The 22,925-nt window shown below is 42.1% G+C and overlaps 1 protein-coding gene across 1 annotated transcript; it reads left to right on the top strand.

Annotated features, from left to right (window-relative positions):
* The first annotated feature begins 3,576 nt into the window (after positions 1 to 3,576).
* On the top strand, positions 3,577 to 21,686 carry Strap (serine/threonine kinase receptor associated protein). Its single transcript, XM_027429930.2, has 10 exons — positions 3,577 to 3,905; positions 5,119 to 5,254; positions 11,101 to 11,182; positions 11,500 to 11,572; positions 12,918 to 13,014; positions 13,578 to 13,715; positions 17,097 to 17,233; positions 19,179 to 19,328; positions 19,890 to 19,955; positions 21,156 to 21,686. Exons 1-10 carry the CDS (start codon positions 3,794 to 3,796, stop codon positions 21,215 to 21,217), a joined length of 1,053 nt encoding a protein of 350 aa, XP_027285731.1. The 5' UTR covers positions 3,577 to 3,793; the 3' UTR covers positions 21,218 to 21,686.
* Positions 21,687 to 22,925: the final 1,239 nt, after the last annotated feature.

The following is a 22,925-nucleotide window of genomic DNA, read 5'->3' as shown; positions in this document are numbered from 1 at the left end:
AGAGTGACTTGGCCTTTTTGATTTGCTCTGGGTGGCTTCCTATTTACTTGCTTTCTACCTCAAATTCCTCAGGTCACAGTTTTTCATCCCTGCAGCATGGATTCTATCTTTGTGTAGCAGTCAAATCCAGTTTCCAGGTTTTGGGGGTTTTTCCCCCCAACTTTTGCTGAAATAGCCCTCTCAAGTTCCTTCACAAACACCCCATCAACTACCTGTTTAGCTCTCCTCAGAACTCTGGGCTATATAGATCCTTCCCAGGTCCTAGTGTTTTCCTGTTTGTTCCGGGTAGGCACAGATCTGCTTACTTAAAGTTGCCATTTTCTCCACTCAAGTTCTCTTTCTCAGTATTTAGTAACATTGATACCTGTGTGACTCTTGTCTGTATAAAGCTGTCTCTTCTCAAATGCTTTCCGGATCCAACCTAGAGGTTCACCTGTGACTGGAAGGGCCCTTCCAGTACTACTTTAACTGACTGCCTCTCAGAGGAGTATGGCTCAAAGGGCCTTGTGTTGCGTGGCTACGTCATGGCTTCCTAAGGACTCTGTAGGCATGTGCAAGAGTTCCCTCTTAAGCAAGTGCCTCCCACCTGTTTGCTTCTTCTTCCCCTTCTTCCTTCTTTTTCCCCTTCCATCTCTGTTCCTGGTTGGCCAACACCTACCCCTCCCTTTGCTCGCTTTCCCCAATAAACTCCATGTGGGTTTTGTGGTTCATGTTTGATTGCCCACAGCTACAGCAAAATAGCAACATTAGATACTGGTGTCTTGTTTAGTGAGGGCTGCTTCTGTTTCCCACCTGATGTGTCTAAGGTCCACAACAGTTTACCACCACAAGTACTACTTTTCTTTCCAAAACATAGCCCAGCCTCGCACATGGGAAGTACGATGTGTGTACTAATGACTTAATGTCTCAGAAGCCACTCATGGAATGCACGAATAAGGTCCCCCTTTTCTCCTGGGCACACTTTGTTACGAAGACCATCCCTGTGGTAGAAATCACGCTTGCGACTCATTCAGGAAAAGCAGTGCAGGCTTCATACAGATTCCTCCTGTCATGTACCATTGCCTCTCAGGAGTCTTTGCGGAATGCTGGTGCAAAGTGGATCTTATTTTATCCCAGTCTCTATCTCCATTATTTCCACAAAAACAAAACAAAACAAACAACAACAAAAAAGAGAGCTGATCTTTTTATCAAAGACACGCCATTGACTTCAGAGGTGGACCAAGAGAAGTTTAAAGGCCAACCTTAGTAACTCAAAAATCTCATTTTTTTTTTTTGACTAAAAGTCTAAAGTAGAAATTATACTAAAAAATACCAAAGCTAAGAAGGTCAAGGACTACCACAGTTGGTGCAGTGTTTGCCTGGCATGGACAAAGCTTGGAGGCCCTTGTCCTTCACACTGATCCACAGAGCATCCTTGTCATCAACAGATTTCTTCAGGTAGAGATGATTAATTCTGGCCCCTTGTCCATTTGTTTATCCCCATGTCACTTCTAAAATGTCTATTATAATGCCAGCGTATGCTTGGTATCTATTTAACAGTATCGTGTGCGTGTGCAGTGTGCAGAAGTGGATCTTAGCTATTGTTCCTCAGCTGTCCTCTGTCTGGAACGGGGCTGATCCGAGGCTTCCCTCTGAGGCCCCCAAAAGGAGAAAGGGAATGCTAATTCTGTCTTTGCCCAGCAGCAGACTCAGCAAGGTTCCTTCTGAGGCCATGGCCTCCAAAGAGTTCAGGTTTCAGTTTTTGGGAACCTGACTTTTCTGCCTGAAGAGACTGGAGTTATCAACCCCAAAGCCTGTGTGCTTGGTCTGTGACACACATGGACCACTCTGTGTTCCCTTTGTGAGACATTGCCCAACTTCCTGCTTTGTCCCATTGTATGATCGCTTTCTGCTGACTCTGTTCCACACCTTCCTGACTTCCCAGTCCCCTTCTGAAAACAGTATGCAAGGCGGTGAACTTCTTAATAAACTTGCTTGGTGCCAGGCAGTGGTGGCACAGACCCTTAATCCCAACACTTGGGAAGTAGAGGCAGGTGGATCTCAGAGAGTTTGAGGGCAGCCTGGCCTACAGAGCGAGTGCAAGGACAGCCAGGATGTTCACAGAGAAACCCGGTGTTGAAAAATCAAAACAAATAAATTTGCTTGGCATAAGACATAGGTACCTCCTGACCCCAAGTTTCCAGTCTTTTGATCTCCTGGACCTTCCTTTCAGGAACCTGTCACTGAAGAATGACCTATTGGTCCAGATCCACCCATCTTGTCTTTTTGAGACAGGATCTCTCACTGGTACTTGGAACTCACTGATCATGGAGCAAGCCCCAGGGATGGTTCGGCCCATTTTCATCTTATGATCCGGTGCTGGACGATACTCAAGCATCACACAGTACACAGGTCTCTCTTCCTAGTGGGGGTGTTGGGGATCAAACTCAGCAATCCATCTCATTAGTAAATAGCCATTTCCTGACCGTGCACTAAAATGCCAGTCACTTGTCTGACATCAGGGCATAAATGTGGAAGGCATAACGGTTTTACTTAGGAACTCAGGACTGTGTGAGTTGTGGTGGCGTGTGTGCACAGAGACAGAGACAGATGTTCGGTAGTGGAGAGAGAATGGCAGTGGGGTTGTTACTGGGTAGACGGCTAGATTTAAGTTGGTAGCACTGTCTCCCCAGCGGCCGGCATGCTCCAAAGGCCCTTGCTTCATCCTTACTTCATTAAAATGTCGCTTACACGGCTTTGTTTCTCGATCCACCTGTTTGTACCCTCGTCCACAGATCGATGGAAGGAATAACCAGAAAAGGGAAAGCTGATTCTCCATGATTTGGGAGAGGAAGTGGGTCATCTTACCCCCAAGAATGCTACCCACCTCCTAAGTATTCATAAAAAAAAAAAAAAGTCTGTAACATCCACAATCCTTGAGGACTACTCCCCAATCCTTCCTCCAGGGCATCGCACTCCACTCTCTTGGGTGCACGCGCTTGCTTCGCTTTGCCAAACAAACTTCAGGTTAAACTCGTCTCTTGCTTGATTCAGTGCCCTGCTTGGAAAAGCACAGAACCAAGGGACAAGCCTCCCCCGCCTTATGTAACAGCGTCGTTTAATCAAAGTGCAGGAAATACAAGAAAAGACAGACACAGTATTTGCTGATCATACACGAACAAAGCATTTCACACACACACACGTTGCTGAGTCAGACATGAATAAAGAAGAGTGCAGATTGGGGTTGGCGAGCGAAGGCCCTAGTCGCCCACCCTGACGACCCGAGTTCGATTCCCCGGTCGTCCTCCGGAGGGTGTGGGCCGCGCGGGGCACGGCTCCGGGACACGTGGCCGCTCGCGGGAACAACCTTTGGATCCTGCGCATCCCGAAGGGGCAGCGGGAGAGGCTGCCAGCTGCTCACACGGCGGCCTAACGCGGGCCGCGACGGCGCCGCCGGCAACCGCGGGGGAGCGCGGGCCGCGTGACGTCAGCACCACGGGCCGCGCGGTCCGCGGCGGCTCGCGCCCTGCGCACTCCGCTCCCCGCCGCGCGTCACTTCCGCTGGCGCGCGGCGGCGCGGCGGCGGGCGTCACTTCCTGCCGCTACCGGTGTGGACGGTGTGGCGGCAGGCCGGCTCCCCGGCGCTCCCTCCCCTCCTCCCTCCCTCCCTGTCCTCCCTCGGCGGCCGCGCGTCGAGGGGACTCCTGACCCGGCCGAGCTCGGTGTGAGTGCGGGGGAGAAGGACACCCGCCCGCGACCCACGCTCGGCGCTTGGCCTCGCCCGGCTCCCCGCCGCCGCCGCCGCCGCCCCGCCATGGCCATGAGGCAGACGCCGCTCACCTGCTCGGGCCACACGCGGCCCGTGGTGGATTTGGCCTTCAGCGGCATCACGCCTTACGGCTACTTTCTGATCAGCGCTTGCAAGGGTGAGCCGAGCCCGGCGCGGCCGCGGGCCTCGGTTGTCGGAGGGAGGGGGTGCGGGTGGGGATCGTACCTGCCAGCTAAAGAGAGAGAGGGAGAGAGGGAGGAGAGAGAGAGAGAGAGAGGAGGAAGGAGAGAGAGGGAGAGAGGGAGGGAGGGAGAGGAGAGAGAGGGAGAGGGAAGGAAGGGGAGAGAGAGACGGGAGAGAGGGAGAATGAGAGAGAGACAGAAAGAGAGGGAGAAGGAGGGAGGGAGGGGGAGAGAGAGAGGGAAAGATAGAGAGAAGGAGGAAGGAGAAAAAGAGGGAGAGAGGAAACGGGGAAAGAGAGGAAGGGGGTGAGAGAGGGGGAGAGAGACAGGGGAGAGACAGAGGAGAGGGAGAGAGACAGAGAGGGAGAGGAGAGAGGGAGAGAGAGGGAGACAGGGAGGGGAGGGGGAGAGAGACGGGGAGAGGGAAAGACAGAGAGAGGAAGAGGGAGAGAGAGGGGATGGCCTTCACCGCCCCCCTCGCCTCCCGTTTTTATTGCTCTTTGGGGGACTGCGCCTGTCAACACACAGAACTCCATGGCGTCTCCCGAGGGTTTACTGGGAAGGAGAAACGAGGCCAGGCCGAGAGGAGTGCTTTTTTTTTTATGTCTTCGCGCTCATCTCATTGTATCATTCTTTGTGGTATGGGCCTCATCCCCCCCCCCCCCAGGGGAAAGTATACACTCAAGGTTTAAAGTCGGTTCAAAGTCAGAACGCCTATCTTGATTGTTTTGACACAAGTCAGTGGCTTCCAGACTTATGCTTTTTTTTTTTTTAAGTTTTCTATTCATGTGGGCAAGTGTGTTGTGTGTGTGCTTCCTTGTACATGTGTGAAGGGTTGCCCAAACAGTTTAGAAGAGAGCTGGAGTCAGAAGGGGTTGTCGGCCTCCATGTGGGGCACTGGGAATCAGAATCGGGTCCTCTCTCCAGACAAGTGTTTTGAATTCTTGAGTTTGCTAAGGTGAGGGAGGCCTCTGAGCCATTCCCCAAATCACTTACACTTCCCAAGAGGAGTGACCAGAATCCATTAGTTCACTAGACCACAGATGCACAGATCAGTGCTTCATGATGGGGACCCTCAGCGCCTGATGAGAGTAAGCGGTAACAGTCAGCAGCGGTTTTCCAATTGCTGTTCAGTATTTGATGTTATGCTGCCAGCTTCTAAATCACGTGTCTTAAAATGTTTTCTAGATGGCAAACCTATGCTCCGACAGGGAGATACAGGAGACTGGATTGGAACGTTTTTGGGTCATAAAGGTGCTGTTTGGGGTGCAACGTTGAATAAGGATGCCACCAAAGCTGCCACAGCAGCCGCAGATTTCACGGCGTAAGTGCAACACAGATGGCTAACTCTGTTCCCAATTGTGTGGTGACATGGCCAGAATCTTCAGTTCTGACTCAGCTGGTGCCATGGAGAACAACGTATGTTTGATCTCACCAGGATTCCGTCCTGGCTGTCTGTGCCCAGTGTCATCACTGAGTCCCCAGACTTGAAAGGTTTAAATGACTTGCCTCTATGCCTTTGGTTGAGACCAGAAATCTTTATGGTTATTGACGTAGCCTGGATAATGGATGTTGGTGAGGCCCTTTACAGACGTTTCTAAATTGAGTGCTATGTGTGCTATCTCCAGATACTTTTTCAGTCAGTTTTTAGTACCAGGATACATGTAAAACTGGGCCTCACACTTACACATTGTTTCCTATGGCTTTCGATTGTAGTCTGAAAGATGCTTGACTTTCCTTAGACCTTCATTTTTGATTCGATTTTTGATTCTACTGGTAGTCTCTTGTGTTTGCCCAGGGCCTTAGTTCAGGCTCACCTTAGCTCCACACTGCTAGGGATTTCCTGTTATTTCTGTTGTATTGCTGCCAATCAGTCAATTAAATCATGTCTCTTCTGAGGATTTGGTCTTTACAGTTTTACTTCTTCACCTTGGGTGTACAGGAGAGTAACCTGGAGAGCTTTAAAAATATTATTCAAATGTGTTCTGTGTGGTTGGTCTGGGTATGAAGTGCTGTCTTTTTCACTCAGGTAATGTCTGCAGTCTTTGAACCACTAATCATTAATTAATCCCCTCATTCTAGTTCCTTTTGTCTTTTTGGTACAGTCTTTGATGTACTAAACCATTGTCACAATGCACTTCACCTGTTTTTACTTTGGGTATTGTGTATATTATCAAACTGACTTACAGTGAGTATGTGTTCTTTCCAGGCATGTGTTCTATTGTATATTACTACACCTGTGTTTGTAGCCACCTGTTTTTAAACCAATGAAGGCACCTTTTTATTTGCTATTGCTTGTGCAAATGTGTGGGTGTGCAAGTGTGCATGGTGGGTGTGTGGAGGTCAGAAGACAGTTTGGGGCGTGGGTATAGGTTCAAGCTGTCAGGCTTGAATCTTTTGTCTACTGAGCCACCTCGATGACCCAAAGAGCTAGAGAGTGGAAATGGTCTGTTGATTTCTTGTTTAAAAGAATTTCTTACTAAGGAGCAATTGTAAACTGTGTTGCCACCTTTGATTTAAGCAAATTAAAACACTAAATTAAAAAAAATGAACACAGCTTTTAACATATTACCATATGCCCTTGTTGAGTTCCAGACCTTTCTATACAGCACAGTGAATCTTACTGTATGTAAATTTAAAAATTAATGGAGTTTTAAGAGACAAGTAATGTTGCACGGACTTTGCTGTGCCTTTGAGGAATCAATTGCTGTGGCAGCATTGTGTATAGCCATTGTGAAACTTTGCACTGCCCTGTTAGGATGTTACATAAATCTGATTTTAAAAACTGCCACAAATCCTTCTATGTTAATGTTCGTAGTCCCAAAGTTGCTTGAGGTATCAGCCTGCGTATTATATCAAAAGATAAAGCACTATTCTATAGCCCTGCTGGCTTCATACTTACTGTGTTTGTATAGCCCAGATGTCTTTGCATGGTTGTCAGCTTCCTTCATTTGAGTTAAGGTGTCACAGGTGATCTGATTGCTACCACACCGGGTTTTATGTGTGCTAGCTAAGGAGTCATCTACCATCTGGGCTACATCCACAGCCCTGACAACACGGTCTGGTGAGGTGACGATGGGAAATAAGAATAATGCTCAGATGTGGAACAGTTACAGTGGACTGTTGGATGGGAAAGGGAAGGTACCCTTTGTCTTGTTTGTGCTTGAGCCACACCTTGTTAGGACGTACAGCACTTAATATAGTACTTGTTTTAATTACTGTGCTTCTTAAGGTAGGGGCCATGTTTTTATCCTTCCTTTCATTTTTTTATGATTTGTGCATTGGTGTTTTGCTTACATGTCTGTGAGGGTGTCAGATCACTTGGAACAGGAGGTACAGACAATAGTGAACTGCCATGTAAGTGCTGGGAATTCAGCGTGGGCCCTCTGTTAGGGCAGAAGGTGGACAGTGCTCTTAACCACTGAGCAATCTCTCTAGCCTTTATATTCCTGATGTAAATTTTACTGTTGTTTTTTTTTTTTTTAAGATTTATTTATTATGAATACAGTGTTCTGCCTGCATGTATCCCTGTAAGCTAGAAGAGAGCACTGTTAGTATTCAGGCATCTATCTGTACTGGCCTGTCCTTGGGGTTCTGACAGGATATGCCCTCAGCTGCAACCACTAAGAGCACCATGTGTGCATATTCACCATGTTCCCTCTTAATAGGGCCCTTTCTCCTGCTGCTCCTGTCTGTCTCTGGAGGCTGGTTTTCCCCTTTTTATATCCCCTTCCCTAATAACCCCCCTCCCTCCCTCTCTCTCCCTCTCTCCCTCCCTCTCCTCCCCCCTCTCCCTCTCTCTCCCCTTAAATTAAAACAGGCACCGGATGTCATTACAGATGGTTGCGTGCCAACATGTGATTGCTGGGAAATGAACTCGGGACCTCTTGAAGAGCAGCCAGTGCTGTTAACCTCTGAGCCCATCTTTCTAGCACTAAATACTGCTTTATACTTGCTGAATAAGTCACTTGAAAAAAGTTTCTAAAGTAGACGGTCAGGGAATGGATTGTGATTTTTATTTATTGAATAGTTGAGTCTGTAATTGCTGTAGGTTTCCTTTTTTCCTATTAAAGTTTGTTTTTCACCAAGTTTATTAAGAATACTGTTGGGGGTGAGTTTTTATTGATTTTTATGATGGGTGTAGAATATTTAATCAGTGTTATATGGCTCTAGATTTAGGTATTTAGGAGGGGAGGGGCTTTATTTTCAGCTCTGGAAATTGAACCCAGGCTGTTTGGCAAGCACTGTACTACTGAGTTAGCCCCTTTTAAATGTCATTTTTGCTAAGTTGCCCAACTGGTTTCAACTATATAGCTGAGGTGGTGGGAAATCTACAGTTCTCCTGTTTCAGCTTCCCAAGTAACTAGGATTGGTGGGTGCATACCACCATAACTTGCTTAGAAGGTAGGCCTGGTGTGGTGACACATGCCTGAGGTCTCAGTACTCCGCAGATTGAGGCAGGAGGGATCACAAGTTCAAGGCAAGCCTGGAGTACACAGAATCACCCCAGCCCTGAATTTCATTGTAGTAATTAGATCACAACATTTTGACAGTAAGCTAATGGTTAATAAAGTAAAACTTTAAATATAATTTAATTATATTTATACTTATGCATTAAATATTACATTGTGTTATTTACATTATAATTATATTTAAATTAAATACAATATAGCTGTAAGTGTGGATATTGTGGACATTAGCATTCTCAAAGATGAGCTTTTAGATTGCAGTTTAAAGATACTCTTCTGTTAACTTTTACCATAACCTGGCCTTACTGCTTCGTGGTCTTATACTGATTTTCTGTGCATTTATGGGGGAGGATCCTGTATGGTAATGAAATCCATGATGAATCTTGTTTTGTACATCTTACCCAATTCTGTGCTAGCCCTCAGGAAAAGAAATAAAAAGTGTTCAAGAGTCCTGTTCATGGGGGAAGTGTTTCATGGAGAGAAAAATGGAAAGAAAACAGGAGTAAAAAATGTGTGGCCAACCCCCTCCCAACATTGAGCTGATTCTGAACATAGCCAAGGCTTTATCTTGCTGCTACAGGCCCTTTGTCTAGATCATTGGGAGTATTGCTGACTAAATACAACTACAAGCTTGAGGACATGCATGCCTATATATAGTTGTATTATATATAGTTGGGTTCTCTAGAGGAACAGAACTTATAGAATGAATCTCTCTAAATGAAGGGTATTTTTTGAATGGCTCACAGCCTGTGATCAGCTAATCCAACAATGGCCACCTTTGAGCAGAAGTTCCAAGTATCCAGTCTGTCCATGAGGCTGGATGTCTCAGTTGGTCTTGCCACTTCAAATAGCGTGTGACCAGTCATTGGAGTTTTAGTTAAGTCTAGATGTGTCAAGGTGACAAACAAGAATAGCCATCACAATAGTGTGGATGCTTTTCTAACATTCTAGGCCCTGATATTTGCACTTAAATTGACAATAGGTGTGTGAACACAGGCAGGTGGCCTGTATTTGAGTCCTGACTGAGTGTGTCTGTGACCTCTGGTACTTTGACATCTGACCCCATGTTTCATGGTCTGTCAAATTTAGAGTCATAGTAGCATGCTTGCTATTAGCTCTGGTTAGTATTACTCTGGTCTTCAGTGAATTTGTAGTCTACATCGCAGTGACATTTTGTTTTTGGAGAGCATTTAACATACTGAAATTAACATTTCAAAGGGTATTAGAGATGGAGTATAACTCAGCGATAAAGAGCTTGCTTATCATGCAAGGATCTGTGTTCAGTCCTGTTCAGACCAAAAAAAAAGATGATGGACATTACCCAGTTCTCTTTGACATTTAAAAAACTAGGGTAGACAGTTTGATGCCTCCTAATCCAAGTAAACTCATAGCTAGATAACCCTTTCTCCATGGCTAAGAATGAGCACATATAAACAAAAACAAAGCAGAGTCAAGTGCCATGGTCCTTGGAAGCTGAGCTCTGAAGAACTGAAATAAATGCTTGCATGGTGGCACACACCTTTCCAGTACTTGGGAGTCGAGGCAGGAGGGTGTTGAACTGGAGACCAGGACTATATAGATCCTGACACACACACCCCACCAAAAAAAGAAGAAAGAAAGAAAGAAAGAAAGAAAGAAAGAAAGAAAGAAAGAAAGAAAGAAAGAAAGGAAGGAAGAAAGAAAGAAAACTGGGTAATTATTGAATGAGATTAGCATTTGAAATGAGGATGTAGAGGACTTTGAGCACACAGAAGCATCAGGGGCGTGGGAGCTGAAGAAAATGCATGGGTTGGGATGTCGTTATCTTGGGTGGCTGGAATCAGAAATAGAAGGGGGTTGGGGCAGAGAGTTAAACCAGAGTGGAAGAGAGTGGAGAGGGTATAAGAAATAAGGTGACGTTATTTCTCTTGACATGTTTTTACAGCCATTCATAGAACTCCAAGTATGTAATGTGTGAACTTAGATGCTGTGTCATCAGTTCCTATTTCTTACATGTGTAAATCTTACTAATGATGTTCATTTAGAATGCTTTGTGTTCCTGGTACTTGGTGTAGTCCTGCTTGCTCCTTAACATCCTTGACTCTCTGGATTCTCTGGACTTCGTCTGCATACTCATAACCTTATATGCTCAGACTGGAGAGGATGGCTGTTTGTTTTTATTTTAGTTCTACTTATGTCTGTATTTTGAGAAAGAGCTCACTATGTAATTAAGGCTAACTTAATGCGTAATCCCCCAGCCTCAGCATCATAATATGAATGTAGGGATTATACCCACCAACATCTAGCCTTCTTGATTTAAACTTTATCTGATCTGTATCAAGGTCTAACATTGTAAAAGTTTAAATTCATGGAAGTTCTGTGTATTTTTCTCTGGTATGTGATAAATGGATGACTTGGTGAACTGGTTAAAATAGTCTTCAGGCCTGGTAAGAAATATTATGGTTGTAAGCTAAAAGTTGGGCTAGGTTAATTTGTGAATCTTGAATAAATTATTTTCCATTGTCAAAGAGAATTAAGAGTTAAAAAGTCCTCTGAAAAGTTGCCTTCTTTAGATAAATTATCGTAATGATGAGTACTGTGGGAGATAATGTTCTACTCATAATACAGTTGCATAAATATTGTGTATGTAATTATTTTGATCAAAATTACCATTATATTTAACCTGTACTAATGTTAAATATTTGTTTATGTTCATTTTTAGCAAAGTGTGGGATGCTGTCTCAGGAGATGAATTGATGACCTTGGCTCATAAGCACATTGTCAAGACTGTGGATTTCACACAGGTGTGAGGAAATGGAATTTTGCTTGGGGATGTAGTCCAGTGGGGCACACTGCTTGCATAGCACATGAATGAGACCCTGGGGTCCATTTGAGAGAAAAGAAGACTACTCAGGAGGTGCAGAGTGGCAGTTCCTGGGGTATGGGGGGGGGGGATTGGGCAGCAGCAGAATGGCAGATCTTAAGGCATAGTGAAGTGTGCTTGAGGGAAACTTGACTGGCAATTCTAAGAAGTGTATAGTGCCCTCTTACATGCAGTTGGCTACAACTGTGTCTTTATTGGTGATTATATTTAATTAACATTTTCCTTTTTTGTTTTCAGGATAGCAACTACCTGTTAACCGGGGGGCAGGATAAACTGCTGCGCATATATGACTTGAACAAACCTGAGGCAGGTAAGCACTATGCATCACTTTGTGATTTTGTTTTTCCTTTAAATAGCTGACTAAAGAACCATAAACATTTAAAGTTAAGATAATCACCAGAAGGAAGCATTCATTATCTTTTCTCCTTTGTTAAAAATCTTAATTGCTGTCACAATATATCTTGTCAGTTTTTTTTTTTCTATGCAGATTTCATTTTAATACTGTTTTATTTTATTGCATAACTCATATGGCGTTCTGGCAATGGTAAATTTCATTATGGTGATGGTTCTTCATTTCATGATACTAGGTTCTGGAAAGGTACCAGAGCAGTGTTGCTAAATTTTGGGTAATGTGTGGCGTGGCCCCTTTAGTAATGAGTGTAGGAGAGGAGTGTACATGGTAAGGGCTAGGTTTCAACTGCTTAGCTGTATTGGTTGTTCAGAAGAAACATTCTGTAGGTGAAGGCAGGGTTATTCATGAATTACAAAACTGACACTAAATTTAAAATAGTACATTGTGGTTAAGGAATTATTCTGTAGTTGGAAAAGCATTTCTGAAGCAATGAGTTGTACTTTCATCACTGTTTCCATTATCTGCTATGCATTTTTTCTCTCTGTCTACTTTTTGGTAGACTAAGACATGAAAGTATTGTTGAACTTGTCTGATATGGTAAGGTAGTTCAGGGGTTGGGTGGACTTTTTTCATCTTCACCTCCCAAAGCTGTTTTTGAGGGTTGCTTTTCCAGTGTATTAGCAGTAGAACTGGTTTCAATTAATGGAGCTTTGACTGTATGTCAGATAGTGTTCCTCACCCCAGAGTATGTTTTTATTTGATTCTCACAGACTGTGTGTAACAGCACCCCATTTTAACGATGAAACAAGTTTCTTTCCTGGGAATTGCTGTGCTACTTTAAAGTTTCCTTTTCTCCTTCTACCAGCTCTACTTTCCCGGCAAGTGGATGCTTGTGTGCCTGTGTGTTTTGCCCCATTAGTTACTGCCAACAGTGACTTGGACAAAGATCCCAGAGTTATTTAATAGGAGGATTAGCTTTAGTACACTCTTGCTCCTAGGCTCATGTCCTTACCAAGAAACATGACATTGGTTGTCCATTAGTAGTATGTTGTGGTATGATGATGCTTTAGAATGTAGTAGTTGGTGTAGAAAACTACTTGGGGGTGTGTTTGAGCTTCACAACGTTCTTTGTCATGCAGATGAATTACTGCTCCAGTATAGGAGACCTGAGTGCATCTGGTAGACGTCAAGTTTGAAATGGGCTGGGGTTTGGAAAGTAGTTGTAAAATTAACAGTTGTTTTCATATTGCTCAGTTCAGAAAGCCAGATATTTATTATACATTTTAAATTGTTTCATCCAAAGAACCTAAGGAGATTAGTGGTCACACTTCCGGCATCAAAAAGGCTCTGTGGTGTAGTGAGGATAAACAGATCCTTTCAGCTGATGATAAGACTGTTCGGTAAGTTGATTTTTCTTCAGTGATTTAATGTTTGAAAAGCATTTTACCTTGGAGCTTACGAATACTTGTAATAATCACATAGGAAAGTGTGTGTAAGTTGGAATTTAAGTCAATATAAGTCACATCCCTGCAGCTGTGCATTTACTGTTATGCACATGGGTGGATTCAGATGTCATTCAAGCACCTGATATGCAGTTGTTCTGAGGGTAGTTATGGGTAGATTGGGTGAGGTTTTCATGCCCTTAAAACTCTGTGTTAAGACCTGGTGCATTTTTCTGTGAAAAGATTGTAGCTGTCAGATAGACCAAAACAACCATTAGATTAGTTAAGCTAGGACTAGGAGTTAGATAACACAGTTTTGTTGTTAGGAAAGTTAAGGTAAACATTGATTTCACCAACAGCCTAACAAGTCTTGACATTTCATAGGAACTCAGAATTCCTGTATGATTTTTGACAAAAATTACTTTATTACAGTTGTGGCTATTTTCTCATGGATTTATGTACAGATAAAATTGAAGCTTTTTTTCTGGTCACTGAATAAATATTACTTCTTTCTTTTGCAGTCTTTGGGATCATGCTACAATGACAGAAGTGAAATCTGTGAATTTTAACATGTCTGTTAGCAGCATGGAGTATATCCCTGAGGGAGAAGTCCTGGTTCTCACTTACGGGCGGACTATTGCTTTTCATAGTGCAGTAAGGTATGTCCAGGAAATTCCTGCATTTTATTTTGGGGTAAAAGGAAATATTAGCTTATTTGAAAAATAAGGACTGGAGGGCTGGCTCAGCTGCTGATGAGAGCAATGATTGCTCTTCTCGTAGAGGACCTGTGTTCAGTTCTCAGCACCATCAGGTGGCTCACAGGAGTGGCCTCCACAGCACCCCAAGTACATGGGTTGACACACATACATAAAAGTAAAATCATTTAAAAAATGGAAGGCTTATACAATGTGTTGTGTAACACACAGGAACTGTTCCCACACCTCTTAACAGTTGTTTTAATCAAGTATTAGCTTAAATTCCAGTTGTGTAGGATATTTTTTGCTAAGTTTAGTTCTGTTTTTACTAAAAGAACCATTGGCATGATGCTATATATTCCCAACTATGTGGAAATTGCTGTGATACTGCTTTTTCTATTTTCTGGTTAAAATTTTAGAGAAACGAGGCCTGGGGTTGCTTCTCAGTAAGAGGGCTTCTCTAGCATGGATTGAGACCCTTGGTTTGAATCTCTAGGACCTAAGAACAAGGAAGTGGTGCAGACCTGATCATTTCTCTTCCTGTGTGTGTATACTTGGGTTTCTTTAAATTGCTAGGATTCTGATGCATATAATCTTTTTAACTAAAAATTTTCATGTCCATTAAACACCATTGAAAACATTTATTTGCAGTTGTAACTGGTCTTGTAATTGGTCTTAAAAACCAGGAGTAAGATATAGGGAGAAATTCCGAGAGATTAGAGAGATGAAGGAGTAAGCTACACCTTACCTCAATTTCTCAGCTGAAAAGAGTGAGTTCCTGTTTCCTCTCGCCTATATTCCTCTCTCCACCCAGCCATCTCACTTCCTGTCTCTACCTCCTTTGTGCTGGGATTAAAGGCAGGTACCACCTTTCCTGGCCTCTATGGTTAGCTAGTGGCAAACTCCACTGTCTGATCTTTGAACAAACAAGATCACAGACCGTATTTCATTTAGTTGCATTAGGTTATGTATTTTGCTTTATTACTGTAGCTAGTGTTGTGGTACATCTTTGTTCTCAGTACTGGAATTCTGTAAGTACAGTGTTGAGCTCAACTGCAGGAGTAGCGTTCTTAGTCTTGGGACTTAAAGGGTTTCTGTAAAGATTAGACCAATTGTACTGACAGTGGTCTTAGCATATGGTCTCGAAGAATATTTCCAGTGTTCAGCTTCATTGACTAGGAGACAGAAGAAGTAACATGGCAGTTGTAAAAATATAAGGGAGCTCCTATAAACACGGTGAAAACTTATAGTGGGTTACCTTTGCCCGGAACTGTCAGATTGTACATCTATAACTGCTCATGCCTGGACCATGCAATCCTACTACTACAGACTTTTGCGTCAGATCTCATTTGGTAGTAGCTTAGCCTATTGAATATTTGAAACAAGTGGTTGTCTGTGATGCTAGATATGCCACAGCTAACTTTAGTTTTTTGTTTTGTTGTTTTTGTTTTGTTTTGTTTTGTTTTGTTTTTGAGACAGAGTTTCTTTGTATAGTCCTGGTTGTCATGGAACTCTCTTTGTAGGTAGACCAAAGTTGCTTCAAACTCAAGAGAGCTGCCTACCTCTGTATCCCAAGTGCTGGGTGAGATTAGTCTCAACACCACCATGTCCTGGCTAAGTTTAGTTTTCATGTTTTATGTATAGCGGGTGTTGATTGATGTTTTATGTTGAAGTAGTTTACAGGATTGACTGAAAAGGGCTGATAAGGAAACGATAGTTGATTTTTTTTTTTTTCAGAGAAAGCAGTTGTTCATTGGTAAGTACAGCTTCTAATGCAGTCAACCTAAGTTACTTTTCTATTGCTGTGAAGAGGTACCTTGACCAAGGCAACTTACAAAGGGCAGTATTTAATTGGGGGCTTTTCAGAGGGGGAAGTCCATGGCAGGAGGCAGGCAGGTAGGCATGCATGGTGCTAAAACAGTAGCTGAGAGCTTGTATCTGACCCACAAGCAGGAGATAGAGAGTAGCCAGACTGGGTCTAGCATAGGCTTTTGAAACCTCAGAGCCCACCTCCAGTGACGCAGCTTCTCTAACAATGCTAAGCCTTACCACAATAGTCCACCAAGTGGCAATGAAGCATTCAAATATAAGCTTATGGGGTCATTCTCATTTAAACCATATGCCCTGGTTAAAAAAGCAGTTTTGATAATAGTTTCTTGTGTTGGGGGTGGGAACTTTGAGCAGTCGAAACCATTTAGCATTAGTTTGCATTATAGTAGGTACTTCCCTACTGTGAAGCTTGCTTCATGTTTTCATTTACATTTTTCACTGTTGACCATTCAACCCAGGGACATCAAGGCCTATGTCCCCAGCCTTTGGGTTTTTTGAGACAGGGTTTCAAGGCTGCCCTTCAATATGTATCTCTGGCTGGATTCCTTTTTCTTAGTCTCTTGAGCTGTTATGTGCATCACTGTCTTGGCCTATATGGCCTTATTTTATATTCATTAAAATAATGCGTGTTTGTGGAAAACACTGAAATTTTTCAGAAGGAAAAAAACCCTAATCTGGCATTGTCACCGCCCTAGAGGGATGGTAGGATTTGGAAGCGTGGAGCTCATAAATGAGGTGGACTAAAGTTTTGTGCATAGCCAACATTATTGAGAGTCTCAGACAATTTATATACACTGGGGATTAAAAAAAGTCACATGAGTAGAGTTCTCATGAGTTCAAGCTGTATAAAATCACAAGAACAAGCTGCATGGAGCAAAAGCATGTTTTTCCTTGGAGACATATGAAGGGATAGTTTAAACATTTAATTGAGTAAGAACAGCAAGCAGTAATGAATAATCTGAAGTAAGGTGGCTCCTATCCACTGCACTTGGGAGGAGCACGAAAACACTCTCCAAGAACAATTTTTGTGTTTTGAGGAAACTGACTGACTCTTGTTTTATTGGAGTATTCTCACAAGCATGCAGAACTCTCCTCACATGATCCATTCCTGAACCATCTTCCAGCATGGCATGGCATTAGTACCTGTAATCCCAGCCCCAGTGAGTAGCTAAGGAGTTAAAGGCCACTCTGAACTTTCTACAGAATCTGCCTCAGAAGCAATAAAAGGTCCCTAATAGAGTCTGTTAGCAAGTCACTGAAGTCAGTCAGGAACTGTCCACTGCTTAGCCTATGGATTCCCACTAACTGTTCCTCAGGTGAAGACTACTTGCATATGACAATCTTGAACATTTTTGTTCATGTTGATTTTTTAACACTTCATTTACACTTGATTGATGAATATTTAACTACTATTCCTTGCATTTCAGAATTTAGGAATAATTTTAATGTGGGTAGATATTTATATAGTATTAAAATTTTTGTAGGCATTTATGTTTCTGTGGTTTTTCTTCCCAGTCTGGAGCCAATTAAATCATTTGAAGCTCCTGCAACCATCAATTCCGCATCTCTTCATCCTGAGAAGGAATTTCTTGTTGCAGGTGGAGAAGACTTTAAACTCTATAAGTATGATTATAACAGTGGAGAAGAATTAGGTAAGTCTTTTTTTCTTTCCTTTTTTTTTTTTTTTTTTTTTTTTTGTCCCTTAAATCAGTGGTTCTCAATGCCTTGGTCCAACTCCTGGTTTTGTCAAATGGCCTTTTCACAGGCATCGCCTAAGAACATCAGAAAACAGATTCTTCCAATTTATAACTGTAGCAAAACTAGAGTTTTGAAGTAGCAACAAAAATAAATTTTATGGTTGGGGGGTCACCACAGCATGAGCTGTATTGCAGGGTTGCAGCATTAGGAAGGTTGAAAACCATTGTCTTAAAAGATTACTTTATCAAAATATTAACTTCTAGTAATGAGTACCTCAGATACTGACCTATAGTGTGCTGAAAGTAAGTTTTACAGCTAATTAAAACTCATATATTCAAAAATGAAGGTGTTTTTTCCATTTTTGTAGAAATTTATAGACTCACAGGCAAAATATACCGAACTCGGTTTTGACTGTTCTTTGTGCTGATGTTCTGTACTATAGCACAGTGATTTTTTTTTTTCCAGACTATTGGGAGAGGGAGTATCTGTTTTAAGTCAAATATTAAACACGCACAAGGATATTTGTTTTTTTTTGTTTGTTTGTTTGTTTTTGTTTTGAGACAGGATTTTCTCTGTAGCTTTGGAGCCTGTCCTGGCACTCACTCTATATGGCCTTGAACTCACAGAGATCTGCCTTTCTCCCTCTGCCTCCCGAGTGCTGGGATTAAAGGCATGTGCCACTGCCGCTGGCCATAATAGTTCTTAAGAAGTAGAATGGTTGATGTATGTTAATTTGAAGAAATACTTCCTAACTTTATAATGTATGTAATAGTATGCCAGATAGTTTGAAAGAGCAAGATTTTTTAGTACTGACTTTTATGCCTATTTACCAAGTCTAATTTGCTTTTTGTTTGAAAATCTTATTTTTTGTTTATAAACTGCCACTTATCTTTATTAAACTATTCTGGTTTCCACTGAAGAACTAAGCTGTCTAGATTTGTACATAAAGAACAGGAAGTAGCTTTGTTTGTTTCTTGGGGGAAACTGGTAGATTGGGGTTGCTTTAGTCAGTTTTGGAATATTTCAGTCACATGTTCCATTTTTCTCAGCTCTAGAGAGCTGTGGCTGGGTTGGGGTGGAGGAGGTACTCGGCTGGCAGCAATGAAACCCAGGCTGTGCTAAGTGGAGGAAGAAATGGACAGCTGTGCATTTTGGACCCAGCCATTCTCTTCTCAGTCTCTGTTCAAACAACTTTGGTTTATTTTGGCAGTTTGGGGGGGTTGGGTTGGGTTGGGTGGAGCTCAGGCTGAGGATTGAAAGTATTCTATGTGTATGATAGAAAGTATTCTACCTAAGCCCCTATGTTTTTACACGCTTTTAATCTCTGGCTAGTCTGAGATGGAGGAAATGCCAGAGTAAAATGATGGGGCATTAGTTTATATATGGGAGATGTTCGAAAGTGTTTTATTGAGATAGGAAACCTTCCCAACCTATACATTTTCTCATAAAATTTCTTACATTAAAATAAATGTAGGGGTCAGGATTGAGTCTGTGTCTCAGGCTTATATTAGAATTAGAAAGCCTGGTTAGGGAGTTAAGATAGAGTATGTAAAAGAGCTCCACCTGGTGGCTCTCACCAGGCATGGAAGAAATTGGTTCCTCTAAAAACAATTGATGAATTCAGGACCTAGAACCCAGGATGGAGTTGGCAGACTTCAGCTCCAGTCTCTGCAGACCTTAGTCCTTATTGACAGCTCCTCAATTCTCTCTGGGAGTGGAAACCTTATTCTGTTTTCAAAGACAGTCAGTCTCTGACATACTGATTGGAAAGGGCTAATTCTAAGGAAGTGGTGAGATGGTCTCCCAGGAACATAGACAGTGCTCTTTTAGTAAATCAATACTTAGCCTAGTAATTAGCTTTCTGTTGAGATCTGATAGCTCTGTTCCTACCTTTTTCAGAGTCCTACAAAGGTCACTTTGGTCCCATTCACTGTGTGAGATTCAGTCCTGATGGTGAGCTCTATGCCAGTGGTTCTGAAGATGGGACATTGAGATTGTGGCAAACTGTGGTAGGAAAAACCTATGGCCTTTGGAAATGCGTGCTTCCTGGTAAGGACGTTTAGTCAAAGTTATCAAATTATAATGCATAGATTTGTGTCATTTTTAAATTCTGCTTCATTCTGCCTTGTTTCCCTTAGATTTTGAATTATGTAATGTGGTATAAGCATAGTGAAGCCATGTTCTAATTGAGCAATCTCCTTTATGTGATGAATTGAATGAACTTAACTCATAATTTATTACAAAGAGACTAGGGAGATAGCCCAGTGGTTACTGGCTCAGATACACACAAAAATAGAATAACAATTGTTAGAAGACAGTATGAAGAATTTACAAGTATCTATCCAGTTCCCTTTTAGTATTAAATTACTTGATCCTTCCCACTGAAAACATGTTTTTCATCCCAGAAACAAAAATTCAAACACTTACTACTAATCCCAGTGTGGCTGTAGTACTTGAAAGTGACTCTGAGATGTCTGTTTTGGAATCACAGTAACTTTTAAAAGAGGAATTGCCCTGTGTGAGTTTTAAAAGAGGAATTGCCCTATGTGAGTTCGAGGAACCAACCCTGTTGTGCTTCCTAGTCAGTCGTCACTGCTTTTCTCTTCACAGAAGAAGACAGTGCTGAACTGGCAAAGCCAAAGATCGGTTTTCCAGAAACAACAGAAGAGGAGCTGGGTAAATACAAATTTCACTTTTTTCTAAGAGTTCTCCGGTTGTAAAAATTAAGTGTATGTGTGTTTTGGTCAGTGGCAAAGTAATTAAGTGTGAACAGATTTGAATTAAATTGTAGGAAGCTTACACACAAGTGCCTAAGCATTAATTACAGAGTCCGAGGTCTCGTGTACCCTGTGTGCATGACCGATGGGTAACTCTCATAAACTTAGGAGACAGGTGATATCTTAACAAATTACTTAGTTTATAATTGCATTAACAATTATACTAGTTGAGACCATGGATGGACAGGTGAGGTTTTAAGGAGGACGTGGTATTGATGAAGGGTAGAAGAATTGATCAGAAAACAGAAATACCAAGGTAGAGAAGCAGGGTGAAGAATCTCACTGTGTTTGAGGAGTAGGGGACAAATGAGATGGGAGGAAACTAGACCATCCAGTGTCTTATTTGCTCTCTTACAAATGAGATGGGAGGAAACTGGACCATCCAGTATCTTATTTGCTCTCTTACAATTGTGAGTGTTTTATAAACTGGGAGAATGAAAAACCTTTGATTTTAAGTGGAGGAATATAAATTTAGAAAATAGTAGTGTGGAGAAAGAATTAGAGTAGGGACATTGAAAGTCCAGCTTTGTAGCCATGGGACAGGTGCAGGACAAAAGAAGGTAGGTGAACTTGACCTTACTGGGAGGATTGGCAAAATGGATGGGCAATGGTTAGATTGGAAGATGGGTCTTAGGTGTAGTGACTTGGGACAGTGAGAAACAGAGTGTTCCCCACAGACTCTGTGGTGCTTCCATATCCTCCCCCCCCCCATGCTATTAGAACACTTCTCTCCAAAAGCATTTAATGTTTATGGTTTTGAATTGCATTGTCTTAAGTACTAACATTTAATTACTAAAGGAAAAGACAGGACTGGCAAGGCGTGATTTTAGTTAATGCTGATTGGGTAGTTGGTGTCATTCGAAGCTTCTGAAAGGACAGGGATGGGGTTCCGACTGTGGTGTGAAGACAGTAGATGAGTATGTCTGAGCTCTGCTCGGGTATTTGGTGTCCTGAGTCCAGTTGATAAGCCATGTTCAGTAGCTTTCTGGTTTGTTGTCCTTACCACAGCCTGCTTCAAGAACACCTTTCTGTTAATTTCCTCCCTATAGAACCTTTTCCCCTTTGTTAAATTGACTATGGTTTTGTCTTTTAATTGCAGAAGAAATTACTTCAGAGAATTCAGATTCCATGTATTCTTCAACTCCTGAAGTTAAAGCCTGAGCATCAGATGTTTGCCATAGAAACCATATAGTTTATGGACTAAACAAGCCTTCAGAGTTACTCTCTCCATGTGGCAAAGAGGGCAGAAAACATTGGGGAGTATGAATTTGCTCCAGTGCACGAACAACTACTCGGTTTTCCTGTGAGTGAGAATGGCTGAGTGTGAGGTGCAGGCGGGAGGGCTTTGCTAATGAGTGCCACGCCCTGCTGTCTCAGTGAACATGCCAACGTACAATTCCCATTTCACACTTACGTTTCTGGTAGCTGTTTATGTTATGGAGAAGAAAAATATATTGGCCTATTTTTCTGACTTTTCCCTTAAAGCAGAATGTCTTTTTCTCTTTGCTTAGTTGTGAAGAAGAGGAAATACATGATAAAGTAACTGGTTTGATCTCTTTCATTGTACACTGACTGCTTCTGGACATCTAATATTTTTTAGTTATCTAAATAAAATGCCTCTAAAACAAAATAATGTTCTGTTTCTTTGGGAAATTCTGATACATTTGAGTATTAAAACTGGAAGTACCCAGAAAGTTTCTTCATCATACACAGCAGTGTGTAGCAAGTGACAGTTTGGTTACAGGGTCTGAGCTGAACATGCCCTAATTTTGAAATTCAATTGTATAAACTTGAAATTTTCCTGGGTGTTCATTTACTTCCTTCCAGATTGATAGAATTGCTTCTCTTTCCTCTTGAAATATGCATGTTACTTACTTAAGAAGAAAAGCAAGTAGAAAGAGCAGAAAAATAACTTGAAAATGCTAATTCTTCTGAAAACTACTATACATAGCAGAACATCTGTGTGTTTGTATGAACAGCCACATGATTTTATGAAATCTTGCAATATTTAAGATGTATTAGACTTTTTTGTATCATATCCTTTAAGTTTGGATCATTGAAAAAGTCAACTTTCTAATAAATTGTATCAGTTGAGTATATTTGTAGCTTATTTACTTTTTACAATATGAAGAGATTAAATTAATAATTTGGAAATGCAGATGATCAGCATCTGTTAATTTGCTTTCTTATAATTTGTCTTTTGAATGACCTTTAATACTTTGCTGAGAAGAAAAAAAGTTAAGTTTTGACAGATTTGTGAAAACCAGAAGAAGACGCTACAGGAAGTGCTGGCCCGGGAGAGCCATGGGAAGCATGTCACAGGCAGAGTCCATTGCTGTGAGGGCAGTGTTGTCCCCTGTCCATGGTTAACATGCCTGGTCCTCTGCTCTGTACCAGTATTGTCAATGCATCAAGGATTAAATGGAGAGTCTGACCCTAAATAAAATATACATTCGTCTTTTGGATTGGAAGTTGCTTGGTGTTTATGAAGTTAATAAATTAAGGACATTTCTTAGTTTTGTGCCATTGGCTTCCTATTTTTGCAGCAAGTTTGTAGCTTGAACTGACATGTATAGTACTAGATCACAGTGTCCTGTGACTAAAGCATGTGTCACTTGAATAAAGTCAAGGTGCTGCAAAGCTGTATTCTGGCTGGAGATACTAGAAGCTTCCTCTGCCTTATAGCAGCTAGAAGACATCTGCAGTTCCCCATCTCTCCTTAGTTTCTCTGGTGACTTAAAACTCAGGTGCTCAAATGAGAATGCTTGGATGGCCCTGCATGCGTCTTCTAAGTCCTGCATCTGCTGTGTGCTTCTCCTGAGGGCTGACCTGGGTCTGTCCTTTCCCTGCCCCCTATTTCCACCCTTTG

Source organism: Cricetulus griseus, chromosome 8 (assembly GCF_003668045.3).
Source record: "Cricetulus griseus strain 17A/GY chromosome 8, alternate assembly CriGri-PICRH-1.0, whole genome shotgun sequence".
Taxonomy (NCBI): Eukaryota; Metazoa; Chordata; class Mammalia; order Rodentia; family Cricetidae; genus Cricetulus; species Cricetulus griseus.
This window is presented reverse-complemented; position numbering and strand designations above follow the sequence as displayed.